At 50.0% G+C, this 13,815-nt stretch overlaps 2 protein-coding genes across 2 annotated transcripts; one reads left to right on the plus strand and one right to left on the minus strand.

The window, feature by feature from the left end:
- Positions 1-251: 251 nt before the first annotated feature.
- On the minus strand, positions 252-2,693 carry Zbtb32 (zinc finger and BTB domain containing 32). The gene is made up of 5 exons (XM_038338322.1): positions 1,766-2,693; positions 1,497-1,570; positions 1,334-1,402; positions 1,052-1,216; positions 252-915 (listed from the first exon to the last, which is right to left on the minus strand). Exons 1-5 carry the CDS (start codon positions 2,629-2,631, stop codon positions 638-640), a joined length of 1,452 nt encoding a protein of 483 aa, XP_038194250.1. The 5' UTR covers positions 2,632-2,693; the 3' UTR covers positions 252-637.
- Positions 2,694-5,066: 2,373 nt separating this feature from the next.
- LOC119820212 (mitochondrial import inner membrane translocase subunit TIM16-like) lies at positions 5,067-7,211 on the plus strand. The gene has a single exon (XM_038338323.1). The coding sequence runs from the start codon at positions 6,816-6,818 to the stop codon at positions 7,188-7,190; it is 375 nt and encodes a 124-aa protein (XP_038194251.1). The 5' UTR covers positions 5,067-6,815; the 3' UTR covers positions 7,191-7,211.
- The last annotated feature ends 6,604 nt before the right edge of the window (positions 7,212-13,815 follow it).

Below are 13,815 nucleotides of genomic sequence, written 5' to 3' on the forward strand. Positions count from 1 at the left end.
GCCGCATTGCACGGCGCGGAGGGGAGATGCTCGAGAGGCTGGTCCCCCGTCCCTTGCTCTCAGGGAGAGCAGACGGGTACCTGAAAACACGACCTGAGCCTGCGCTCCTCTCCAGTCTGGAGTACGCGTGCGGTGCATTGCTGTGGAAGGGACCAGAGCCTTGGAGGCCTCACAGCCACCCTGCCCGTCCCCCAGGGTCTGTAGTGCCTTTGCGGCGTACTGCCCTCGGGAATTATACGGAGTCCCCGGAAATGAAATGCCTGACTCTCGGTTTAGTGTGCGAATGCCCAGCAGGTGCCGCTACAGGACAAGGGGCACCACCACCACCACCCACACACTCCGGCGCAGACGAAAATTCTGGACTCATCCTGACTGGAGAGCACAGAAAACTCTTTATTATAGTGATGAAATTGATAGTCCCCAGTTAGTCTTCACTTCAACCAACTAAAATATGTCTTTAACTCGGACTCTCCAGTCGGCCGAGACTTCTGCAACGCACGCGCATCCAGAGAGGGTTCGTGGTTCCTGTCCCGCAGCGCTTCTGCGGGACAAATTAGCCAGGTGGCAATAGAGACAGGGTTCGCCTTTCATTCTTTGGTTGGACACTTATCAAGCCAGAGAAGCTACCAATACCCGGTCAGGTGCCAGAGGAGGAGGTAGGACTCCCGGGAGAGATCGAGGCCCGACTCGGCCTCGAGGAAGAGTAGAGGAAGGTGGAGCGTATGGTCCATCCAGGCGGCAGCTGGCTGGGCGAGTGGCCACGCATGTGCGCCTGCATGGAAGCCAGGCTGGGGCAGCCAACCCTACACAGAGGGCAGCGATAGGGAGCAGCCCCATGTGTCCTCAGGTGCTTGGTCATGGCAGAGAAGTCCCGGGAGCGCTGAGGACAGAGGCTACAGGAGAAGGGCTTCTCTCCTACAGGTGGAGAAAGCCAGAGAAGGAAGAAATGGGCGAAGGTTGGCCAAGCTAGGGGAGCGTCCAGCAATGGGGCAAGGGAGGAGCTGGCAGACCAGCGATGGGAGCAAAAAAGACAAATTCACACAGTCCATACCTGTGTGGACTCGGTAATGCGTCTCCATCTGATGCTTGAGTGAAAACCTCTTTCCACAGACAGAGCAAGAATAGGGCCGAGAGCGAGCAGGAAGGGGTAAAGGAGGGTGTTGGTGAGACGGGCAGCGCAGTGTGCATTCTTGACCCACACAGGTTGCCAGTGGGCCTGTGTGGACAGAGAAGTCAAAATGGCATGACCAGAATCCCTGAGGCTGAATCCATCCATCCAGGCAAGCTGAGCCCTTGGGAGGGGCAGAGGCAACAGTTCTCGTACCCTGCTTACCTGTGTACCCTTGCCCAGACTCCTCTATCTCCCAAGGGCTGAGTTGTTCGGGGCCCTGGGGAAAGGATCCTGCAAGTAGAGTGTAGTAGGGGCGCTGCTAAGGCTGGACTCTGGGAGCCCAGCGGCTCTCCGGAAGCCTTGGATGAAACAGGAAGGGGCTTACCTGGAGTGGGGCTGGAGGAGGGCTGCTGATTCTGACTCCAAAGACCTTTGGAGTGGTTCAAGGTCAGTGGGATCCTGGATGGAGAAGAATGATAGCCTTGGCAAAGCCTGAGAACCTAACCAGATCTGGCCTCTCTCGTGACCACAATATTTTGTTGTCTCCTTAGCTCAGGAAATGCAGAGATGTGGTGCCTTCCCACGCGTTACTGCTGCCTCTCCTGAGCTACTCCCTCCCATCCTAGATCTTCCACTAAGCCCTTCTTCACTCACCTCTGGTCTTGAGGCCAGACCTGCCAGGCTGCAGTGATGGGGGTGCTAAGGGAGAAGGGAGTGCCATATCTGGGCGGCCACAGGAAGATGCTCCACAGGGCAGGTTGGCCCTCCCCCAACCAAGGGGCCTCAGCCCAACAAGGCCTGGGAATGAGGCTGGTTAGGAGTGAACCTGGTGAGGAAAGGGGACCAGAGCACCCACGAAGACACTCCTCAGAGCCCTCAGGGCTCTCTAAACCTCGCATGGCCTCTCCTTGCTTCCTCTCTGCTCCTCCAGAGCCCACCAAGGCTGGACTGAGGGCCTCCTCTGATCTCCTCTTCCTAGTTACCGCTGCCGTCTCAGGGCTCTCTCCGGGGGTTTTGCGCTTGTACATGGTCTCCTGTCCTCCCTCATTACTTCCAAAATCCTTCTCTGGTGTCTGTTTCTCTCCAGGGCCCCCCAGTCCTCGCTCAGAATTCCTCATGAGTTCTTCTGACTCATGGTGCCTCTTCTGTCCTGGATCCAGCTCGTCTTCATTCTTATCCTTTTGAGCTTGCTTGCATGCCTCTTCCAGGGCCTGCACCCCCAAGGCCCTGGCTGCCTCTTCCAGGTTCCCCAGCTCCCCAGGCTGTAGCTCTACACTCTCTCCATACACAAAGGTCAGAAGCTGAGCAAAGGTAGATGGGCTGATGCCTTCAACCAGAGCCCACCGGCCCCTGCAACCCAGCCTTGGGCTTGCTCCTGCCAGCACCAGACTGTGAGCAGGGAATTCCAGGCCCCCTACAGTGATTAGGGTGTCACACAGTGCTGGCCGAAGCCTCGCGGCTAACTGCACCAACCTATCAGAGCCATAGGGGCTAGTTATTCTTGTGGGGGTCTGGGGCATTGCTCCTGGCTAATCTACCAGTTTCAGAGGCTCTAAAAGAAAAGTCACAATGTGGGGTCCATGGCCGAAAGGGGAGGGAGAAATCGCATATTCAGGCCTGTGGAGGGGAAGGGAGAAAGAATGAGTGAGTCTCTGGTTTCAGATTGGGCTGTCTATCCTGAATGAGTCAGATAAACTAAGTCAAGGGCAAGCTGTGGGAATGCAGCAGCTGGAGAATCCACACTGGGGCCTAGGGAGCAAGAGCCAGGCAGATAGCAGAGGTATCAAGTAGTGGGCTTAGGACTGTTTTAGTTAGCAACTCAGGTTAAAGACTTTTGCTTCCCTGGGCCCTTTTGCAGGGGAAACCCTCTGAGCAGTCTCGCTTCACACGAAACCTGGCATTTAGGAATGGAGTAAGGTGTAAGTTCATGAAGGAACTCAAAAAGCTTGTGGGTCCTTCCCCCACTGTAAGCCCAGAAAGCCTGAGAAGGCAGCAGACAGGTTATACCTCAGGAGATCAAACCCTAGGGCATCCCTCTCCGAAGCTGAAGCTTCTAGAACACATCCTCAGAGAAGGGATTAGGAAGACCCGAGATTCCCATCCAGTGAGCTGAGAGAGCCACAAGTTTAGAGAAGGCTTTGTGCCTGTGGAAGTGAGAGAGGAAAGGGAAACTGGAGAATGGGAAGCTCTTTCCTCTCAAAGTGGGGCTAAGGAATGGCTTGATTTCTGTTTTTCATAAGCCAAAAAAATGAAGACCAGAAAGAGCCCAACAAGTCAGAAGTTTAAGCACACACAAAACCATCACACCAGCCTCCCAGAATGTTGGAGGTGGACATTGAGAAATAGCCCAAGTGTCTTAGCACCTAGCAGGCCTAGCCCTCCCTGTGTGCATACCCTCCATGAGTAAGGAGCCCTGTAGGAGGGAGAGGTTATACATGGACACCTTGAGGTGGTGGATGCAAGCTGGCAGGGAGTAGACAGAAATGGTGGAAAGGCTCGGCTGGGGAGAGACAGTCACTCACCTCTGTAGCTGCCTCCTGGCACCGCATGCTCTCTACTGCTCTTGGGGCTCCTGCCCCCCACCTCCAGCTAGCTCCACCCCATCCTCAGTCATCCCAAGTATCAGTCTGCCACAGTCCCCCAAAGGGGTGTGGCCTTATACCTTCTGTCTCTGCTTGAGACCTACAAGAGACTACCTCCTACTTGTAATACAGACAGTTCTTCACCCTAACTCTTACTTGTGGTTCCTTAGAGTCAAAGACGTGAGCCTCTGGTGACAGGCACTTTGGAATAGTTAGAGGCTGAGCCTCATCTCTGCCATTAACTAGTTGAGTCACCTTGGGCAAGTCATCTGTCTGAGCCTCTGTCACCTCACGCATCTCATCTCAGTGATGTCCTTCGGAGGTGGAGGTGTGGATGAAGAGCCATGCATAAGGAAGTGCTCTGCAGTTCAGGCCAGCGTTTGACTGCTGTGAGTTCTGTGTCTTAGAGGTAATAGTCGCATGGAGTAGCTGGAGACCATTTCTGACACCTCAGAAGAATAAGGACAGAAGCAGAATTTGAAGCTCCTCATTCTGTAGGCTGACCCTTGTCCTCTGGACCACAGCAAGGACTGGGTCTGTGTGACTCATCCTCCCAGCAGACTCTGAGGGGGTAACCCCAGGAAGCCTGTGGTGGTCTTTGAAGAGAGAAATCTTTTCCTGGGCTGATGACAAATGACATTTCTCTGAAATCAAAACCAGGGGCTTCTTTCACTTTCTGCTCAAAGGGTCAAGGTCCCTGGAGATTTCCGTCTCTTCACAATTTTGGCCTCTCTCCCTCTCTCTTCCTCTTCCTGTGTAGTTTAAGATGTCCTTGAAATCTCTGTTCTGCCTCAGCCAGGCAGTGCCACCACAGCCACCACACCCAGCTTTGGCTCTTAAATTTGAGGATGGGATAAAGTCTTTGAGACTTTATCTTTTTCTTGCTTTTCTTTTTCCCCCCATTCTATAAATCTGATCCTTAAGCTGATCTTCTTATTCACTTCTTTCCAGATATCTGTGTCTGGTATGTCATATAGATGCAATAACTAACTGGGAGAGAAACTAGCCAGACGTTGATAGACTACTTTAATGACAAGAATCAGTCTGAGTCCCCATACATTTCTCCCTGGATTCCAGCCCCCTCCTAGACCCAATAAGGTAAGGTTTGCTTTTCTCCCTTAGGCCCCAGTCCAGGGTATTCAGAGCAGCCTTCTACCACTCTCTCCCTCCAGGTCTAGGATGCTCTCCCTCCCATGCTAGCTTGGATACAGGCAGGTGTCAGCCCCTCCTAGGTCAGAGAGGGTGTGTCAGGTGGGTGAGGCTGGTGAAGGGGCAGTAGGGTGGAGATAGGGGAAGATGAGTCAGAGCGAAAGGGAAAATGCAAATGGCAACCTTGTGTTCATCTGCTCCCCGAATGTTAAATATTTTCCATTTCTGAGCTTTCTAATTCCTAACCTCACACACTTGGGAACACATTAGATATTCCTATGTAAAAGACACCCAGAATGTCAATCCTTCTGATAGGCGTGCAAACACACAAACCTTCTCCAACACAAAAACACACAGTCTCTAAAAACAAGAAGTGGTACAAAGCCACAGTGGTAGAGGGACAGGTACTGGGGTCTGGCGACAGCCTCTTCACCCACAGGAGGAAGCCCCTCCCCTCCCCCGCCAGTGACTCAGCTACCCCACTAGTATGCATTACCCACTGATGACCAAGAAATGGAGGCTGCTCAAAGTATCTCTGTAAGCAGAGATAGTTGACGGGCAGTGACAGTGGGCTTTCATTTCAGGGCACCGAAAGGGAGAAAAGAGCAAGGGGACGCCCCACTGAGTAAACAAAAGCCCCCTAAGAATAGGAAACCCCATCTTGCCTCCCACTTGGTGTCTACCCATGGTAAGGCTATCCCCTTAGAGAGCCCTTAGAAGTATTCTCAGGGCCCTTTGAACCCGAGCCCTTATGCTGGTGCCACTTGAGGTCTTTCCCTAGCCTCTTCCTACAGCCATGGAAGGGCAATGCAAGTCATTGGGCATTAAACAATGACAACAGAAACAGATCCTACAGCAGGTACTTTGACTTGCAAGAGTAGGGACACACTGTTAGATCACAGACCCTCTGGCTGCCTTAGCCCCACCCCCTGCTGCACGCCACCTCTCTGGGACACAGTTAAGAAGCCCTGCTGTTCTGTGGCCTCGCAGCTCCTCGGCCTTGCAATTGCAATATAAGGCTATCAATACCTGGCTCCATGTAATGCCAGGAGTCACACAGATCTTGCTCAACTAAATCACATGGTATAAAACTTCTGCTACTTCATAAAAACCTATACAAGTCAGAAAAATCCTCTGGGACCAGATGGCTTCTCAAGACTTCTGTGCATGCTGTACATGGAGACTCTCTCCTAGTGAAGTACTTCTCTGGGAAATTTTGGTTTGTTCGAGTCAGGGTTTCTCTGTGTAGCCCTGGGTGTCCTGGAACACTCTGTATACCAGGCTGGCCTCGAACTCACAGAGATTTACCTGCCTCTGCCTCCTGAGTGCTGGAATTAAAGGTGTGTGTCACTACCACCAAGCTCTAAGGGGCAATTTCAAGTTTGATCCTTTCCCAAGCTAACCTACCTGCTGCATCTGGCTTCCGATTTATCACCTGACTTATTCTTGGAATGTCTCCCTTCTCTGAGAAAAGTGGCTCTTGCTGGTAATCCTAGTACTCAGGAGGCTGAGGTAGGAGGATCAGGAGTTTGAAGTCAGCCTGAGCAACATGAGACACTGAATGAAACAACAACAAAAAATGTCCCCATTTTCTGCTTCCCAGGCTCATGCAGAGAGCATCATCTGTTACCTTCACCCTGGGATAGATAGTCAAGAAACCTCAGGTCAGGAGGACACAGCCTGTGACCAGGCAGAGGCTAACGCAGATAGATTTGAACATATGATCGGAAGAGAAATATGTGGGAAAGGGAGGCATGATTGTCTCACTGTTTTGTTGTTAATTTGATTTTGTTGTTTGAGATAAGGTTTGTTGCCCAGGCTGACCTGGAACTCATTCTATAGCCCAGGTTGACCTCATGGAAATCTTCCTGCCTTAGCCTCCCAAGTGCTGGGTTCTAAGAATGAGCCATTATATGAGCTGGTCCCACTGGGTTAGGAAGCGGCAACTGTGCCCCTGAGGTGGAGCGGCCGCCATGGCCAAGTACCTGGCCAAGATCATTGTGATGGGTTTGCAGGTGATGGGCAGAGCCTTTGCCCGGGCCCTGAGGCAGGAGTTTGCAGCAAGCCAGGCAGCTGCTGATGCTCAGGGTCATGCTGGACACCAGTCTGCAGCCACATCCAACCTCTCTGGCTTCAGCCTCCAAGAGGCCCAGCAGATTCTCAACATCTCCAGGCTGAACCCTGAGCAGGGCCAGAAGAATTATGAACACCCATTTAAAGTGAACAACAAATCTGTGGGTGGCTCCTACCTGCAGTCAAAGTTTGTCCACGCAAAGGAACGCCTAGATGAGGAACTTCAAATACAAGCCCAAGAAGACAGAGAGAAAGGGCAGATGCCCAAAACGTGACTGATGGGCACGCCCCACCCCACCATTGCCTCATAATTTATAGCGTGGTAATGAATGTCTTTTCCGTGTTAAAAAAAAAAAAAAGAATGAGTCATTATACCCAGCTTTCTCTGTTCTCTTTAATACCCATATTACTGAATCAAACTTGAGGGCTGACATTTTTATTCCTAGTAGTAGAACTGGCCAATGACAGTATAGGGAACATGCATGAGGTGCTTAGTGCACCCAGCCTGGATCCCAAACCAAAGCTTCTATAAACCACTGTATTGTAATGCAAACCCAGCTCAATGTAACGTGTCATCAAAGCCATACAAATATTGATTCTGTTTAAATATTACAATTAAATTTAGATTATCACAATATGCCAGGGGTGGTTGTTTGTGGAAAATGTTCTTTTTGTCCTCCCCCACCCTTCTTTGTTTGGAGACAGGCTCTCACTGTGTAGCCCAGGCTGGTCTGTCAATTCCCCCACCTCAGCCACCGGAGAGTTGTGATTACAGGTATCACACCTCCCTTTGTCTCGTGTGTTTGAAACACTGAGTCCACGCCTCAAGCCAAGCTGAACAGAGTTCGTTTTAGAAAAATTCTGTTAGAGCAGAAATCCTCCTAGGAGCACATTGTCCCCAGATCAAGGTTTCCAAATGCTCCACAGTGTTTACACATGCTAAGATCGATTATCCAAATCTGAAAACATCTGAGCTGCTCACCCGAGTCAAGCGTACCCCACATGTACCAGAGCAGACAGACACCTGGTGAATTTGCCCCTTCTTCCCTTAAACCATCACATGGGGCTAAATTGAAGAAAAAGAATTCTTGCACTCAGCATAACATGAGAGCAGAATATAGTCGACAATCAGGGGAGCCCCTGTGATAGCACACCTTTGTGGATCAGGTGACAAAGGAATGCGACCAGCTGTCGGAAACGATGGGCTCCTTGAGTCTTCACAATCCCCCTTTCAGTCTCACTGTAAGGCTAAACTCGCCCCACAACCTCAGCCTCCTTATGGGGACTGCTTCAAAACAAGGACCAAATATTCATATTCACCTAAACCCAAGCAGAGGGCCTCACTCTGGCCTTCTTGGGCTTTGTCCCCTGTAGGCTGAAAAGTCCAAGGGGATCAAGGAAGTGCCCACTTGGATACTGAGAGAACCCACACATAAACTCACCCATATATCCCTAGACTATAATCTGGGAATCCAGAGCCCAGAGTTTACTGGACCAAATGATGCTAAACCCACAAGGACCACAACTGTCCACTCATGAGAGTGGACTGTGAACAGACGCATCCTTCAGGGCCTCTGTTGAGTGGAGGATGTGCAGGTTAGCATATGAAACTGACATATATTGTATATACATAGACAACGCTTGGGAAGCGGAGGCAGGAGGATCTCTGAGTTTGAGGCCACCCTGGTCTACTGGGTGAGCTCCAGGACAGCCAGGGCTACACAGAGAAAAGCTGTTTCAAAAAAATATTATTAATAATAATAAATTAGATTTAAAACGAGGCCAACAGCAAGCATGGGGAAAATGGGTGATTTGTGGTCTTGCCCAGAATCCATACAAAGTACAGGAATCTGCTTTATTCCAATGATTCGTAGCCTCTCAGGAGCTCACCTTCCAGACACAGGAGCAGCCCTTTTACATTGAACATTTTAGATACTCATACCATTTTACATGTAAATAAATAACAGATCCCATAGATTTCTCTGAAACCCATGCCTGTGCAGGCTAATATTTCCTTCATCTTTCACTGAATACATACATGTGCACACATTTCCTTATGATTTCCAAGAGCAAACAGACCATGGAAGCCCAGTCATGGGACTGCCTTCCATATCTACATCCTGGGTGTACCCTGAAGTACGCTGAGAACTTTAACACCGCTCAACAGCCAAGTGAAACTAGGTGTCAACACACTGCCCCGCAAGTATAAAACAAAACCATCCGTGAGCCAGGAGTGGGAACGCTCACTTAGAATTCTATCACTCGGGAAACTGAGGCAGAAAAATCGTAAGATTGGGGCCAGACTAAGAACGTATAGCGAGTCCCTGTCTCAAACCACCAAAGTAAAAGGTCACCAGTCAAGATGATTTCCTACAGCTCAGAGGAGCTCATGCAGCTCTCGCCGACAGGCCAGCACAACTGCTATACCTGCTCCGTGCTAATAGCTCACGCCACAGATCCCATCGGGGAAGTATTCATTCCTATTGGGCCACAGGCTTGAGTGGGGTTTAGAGGCTCCCTCCCCAGAACCCCCAGAGAACCACTGGCCAAACATTCTAGTCACATGCCCAACCTACACACAATACTGAAAACTCTTGAACACGTCAACCTATGGCGGGAAAACATAGGTAGCCTGGGAAAATGGCTATTGACAGTTTCCCAGTAGGCTTTTAACCTCACGAACACTGACTCCAATCCGAGCTGGGTCCAAAGACCCCAAAGCTTCTCTTCACGTACACACCAGTGAACCACAAGCCTCTCACTCCAGTTACCAGAGGCAGGCGGAGCTGGTGGCGCCCTGTTTACCCAATTCAGCCTAGGCTGGCCTCAGGGACCATGGGCAAAAGTCAGAGAGCATGCTGCCTCACCTGCTCGGCCTGGGCCCAAAAATGACGAAGAGACGCACGCGACCTAAAACCACTCTGATCCTCAACAATATCCCTTAAGGACACTCTCACCCTACCCCTAGCATTCTCTGGGCTAGGCCCAATATCAAAGAAAAAAAAGGAAGAAAAGCCATAGCACTTACCAGTTCGGTCTCCTCCCACATCAACCTCACCCACTTTGAGGACAGCACAGGCCAGAACTGACCGTTAGAAAGCAGGGCTCAACGCAAGGCCGGGGGCTCGAGGCCATCAGCGCGTGCACAGCCTTTGAGGGCTTGGTGCTGAGGCAGACGCTGATTGGCTGCAGCTCTGGTGCTGACCAGCCAGTGATGCACCCGGAGGCTTCTCGCTGCAGCTGATTGGCTGCGGAACTTGGGCCTTGAGTCTGATTGGCCTGGGGGAGGGGATGTAACTGTCAAGGCGTGAAGCTGAGATGTCATGTGTCCTCAACCAGCCCACAGTGTTGATTGGCTTCAGATTTTGCCCCGTTTTTGCCCTCTCTACTGACATTTTTCTGTCACTGTTAATGACCTTGGTGGGTCCTTCAACACGAACTCAAGGAAACCACCATCTTTCCTGCTTACGCTCTGCCGTTTGAGCACCTCCAGTCTGAAGACTCGGGCTTTCTCTCAACCCCCACAATGTGGAGTTTACAATGTACAGGGAAGACGTAACCAAATGCAGCGTCTTCGTCAGTGCAAGGTCCAAATAAACATAGCCAGACATGAAAGAAGGGAGACAGATGTATCTTTTGTGAGATATGAGGAGAGCACAGGAATAATTTCTAAGGGGGTATTCTTCATCAAAGAAAGGATGAGGAATTTTTTAGGGAGGCTACACATACCCATTTTGGTGAGACACTGAGAGGGGTTCATTACTGCATATACACTGTTTGTACCATAAAATTTTATCTGAATATAACGGAAAGGATTTTAAATATGTATATATTTCACTCTGGAGGCAGATCTCTATGAACTTGATGCCAGCTTGATCTACATAGCAAGTGCCAGGCCATCCAAGCCTACATAGTAAGACTATGTTCCTGCCCCCACCCACTGTTAATCTTGCTTACTCGCTTGTGTGTGTGCGTGCGTGGTGCGTGCGTGCGTGCGTGTGTGTGTGTGTGTGTGTGTGTGTGTGTGTGTGACCCATGTGTGTGTGCAGGTGCCCTCAGAAGACAGAAGGTGTCAAATTCGCTGGAGCGGAGTTATAGACAGTTACGAACGGCCTGACGTGGGTGCTGGAACCCAACTGAGTCCTCGGAAAGCACAGTATACTCTCTTATGGGAGCCACCACTCCAGGAATACAAGGCTATTTAGAACGCACATTAGGCCCTTGTAGGAAGCTGCTTTGCCTTGTTATTAACAAAGTGAGGGGAAGTAGGGCGAGGGTGAATCGGAAAAGCCTCAAAAGCCAACCCTGGCTGTGGACGTTGGGGAGCTCCCTTCCTTGCCTCTTTTCCTAAACCACCGCGGACTGGATAATGAGCTGTGTCCGGGCAGGGAAGATGCCATCAAGATTGGCCTGTTTGAATAAACACTTCTATTCTATTCTATTAAATAAAGCGCTTCTAATTCTCCCTGACTCGACAGCTGCTGAGCCAGCAGCAACTGAGTGCATCCCGGTGCCCAGGGTCTGCTACTACCTGGATCTTGGCCAGGGAGGCACCTTGTACAAACCACTTTTGGGCTCAGCCTGCTCGTTGGCTGGTCCTGATACACAACCAATGAGACACGAGGGCGCTCTCGAAGAGGCAGACCTAGATCTGCCGCTGCCGCTCTTGATTGGCCCCGAGGCTGCTCTAGCTGTTGATTGATTAGGGGGCCGGAGGCGTGGAGCCCGCGGCTTTTTCCGGCTAGGCACCTCCTTTAATGAGGCCTACCGCAGAAGAGCTGCTTTGGGGATGGGTGGGATGAATATCCTAAAAAGAGCAGCACTTTGGAAGAGCATGGCTCAGTACCCACAACTGTAAGCGAAAGGGTTGGAAAGAAGTACTGTAGCATTAGCGACGGTTGACTCAGCCCTTTCTAGCCATCACGCTGTTTATATCAGCCTGGACAGAGGATGGGTGTCCTATGGAGTTAATATCTGAAGGTCAAAGAGGTGAAACCCGTTGTCTCAATTCACGCGGACTCAGTCACTGTTCTCTGAGAGTCCGGCCTTCGAACTACATCATGTTGAATGGAGAATGGCGAAACTCGCCTGTAATCCCAGCACTTGGGAATCTGAGTCAGGGGTCAGACCGAGCTACACATCCAGATCCTGTCCCAGAGAAAAAGGAAGACAAATTAACAAAACAGTACGTGATTATTAAACAGAGTTGATCCTGTAGATGTGTAATAGGGTCTGATGGGGGGGGGGTCAGTGTAATCACGTGGTCTGATTTGCCTTATCTACAAAGGGGAGGGTTGTGATTACTTTTCCTGCTCTAATATTTATTATGACCTATCTCTTACTTTTAAAATATACTTTTATTAATTCTTTGAGAATCTAATACACGTATATTTTAACCATGCCCCCCATTCCCCCTCCATCCTAGGAGGATGCCAGAGGTCCTTGCTCTCCTAACTTCTTCCCTTGAGACAAGGGCTTCTTGTTGCTTCTAGAGCTAGACTCCCAGCCCGCAAGTTCCAGCAATCCTCCTGTTTCACCCTCCTATGTCCACCCCATTCACAACATGGGTTGAAGGCACAGCCTACCACCACTGGTTTTTTGTATTTACAAACACAGGACTCTAGGGATTTGAACTCTGGTCCTCCTGCTTGTGTAATTACACTGAACAGATCTCCCTAGTTCCGTGGTTTAGATTTTAGACTGGATTTTAGACTTGGATCTAGTCCTGGAGAGTTAGCATAATCAGATCCTATCTCAGAAAGAGGGAGAAATATTTGTTTCTCCATGGCTGCTTAACGATGAGGGACTGTTACGCCCAAATCCGTGGGTCCCCACGAAAGCCAAAAAAGGAGACTGAGTCCCATATGTAAAAGCAAAGAGCCTTTATTTTAACCAAGTTTGCAAACTCGGTCTCTCTGCATTGGAATAACCAGAGAGCCCCAAGCTCAATTAGAATTGGGTTTTTATAGTAGTAAAGGTGGGGGTGAGAGGTCTCCGAGGTCCAGGACCCCTGATTGGCTGACAATTGTCTAGCGGTGTCCTGGTGAAGTGCTGGCAGGTATTTCTATTTACAGTGCTTGGAATGCCACGAATTTCCTTTGAATGGTCTGCTCTTGGGTGGACATCAGGTAACCTCGGCCTGCCAGGCATTGTCTCAGGGTAAACTATTGAGACTCTAGGCTCTATTTAAATTTATCAATGGCCAGAGTCCCAGGTTATAATGGTTGGAGGAAGTAAAGAACTTCCTTTCTGCCCAGACTTAGATTATCATGGCTGGCCCTCACAGGAGCACAGGAAGAGAGTGGTCTTTTGTCCCCAGCTGGTGACACTATTGAGGAGTAATGGGGTCACAAAAGCACTAACTTCATTAATGGATTAATCAGTTGATGAACTGACAGATGAATGGGCTGTTAGGCATTGGGGCCCAGCTATAGGAAGTGGGTCACTGGGGGTGTGTTTTCTGGGTTTTGTCCTTTTATGTGATCAAACTCAGGTTGTTAGACTTTCTTTTCTTTCTTTTTCTTGGGGGGGGGTGGAATTCGAGACAGAGTTTCTCTGTAGCTTTGGGGTCTGTCCTGGAACTCCTTCTTGTAGACCAGGCTGGCCTTGAATTTACAGAAATCCTCCTGCTTCTTCCTCCTGAGTGCTGGGTTTGAAAGTGTGGGCCACCACTACTGAGCCCAGCAAGATTTCTTATTCAAATCATCACATTATGAAAGTCTAACAACCAATCCCAGCACTTGGGAGGCAGAGGCAGGAGGATCTCTGTGAGTTTGAAGCCAACTTGGTCTACAAAGTGAGTTCCAGGACAGGCTCCAAAGCTACACAGAGAAACCCTGTCTTGAAAGAGAAAAAAAGAAAGAAAGAAAGAAAGAAAGAAAGAAAGAAAGAAAGAAAGAG

The sequence above is a fragment of the Arvicola amphibius genome, chromosome 8, assembly GCF_903992535.2.
Source record: "Arvicola amphibius chromosome 8, mArvAmp1.2, whole genome shotgun sequence".
Classification (NCBI taxonomy): domain Eukaryota; kingdom Metazoa; phylum Chordata; class Mammalia; order Rodentia; family Cricetidae; genus Arvicola; species Arvicola amphibius.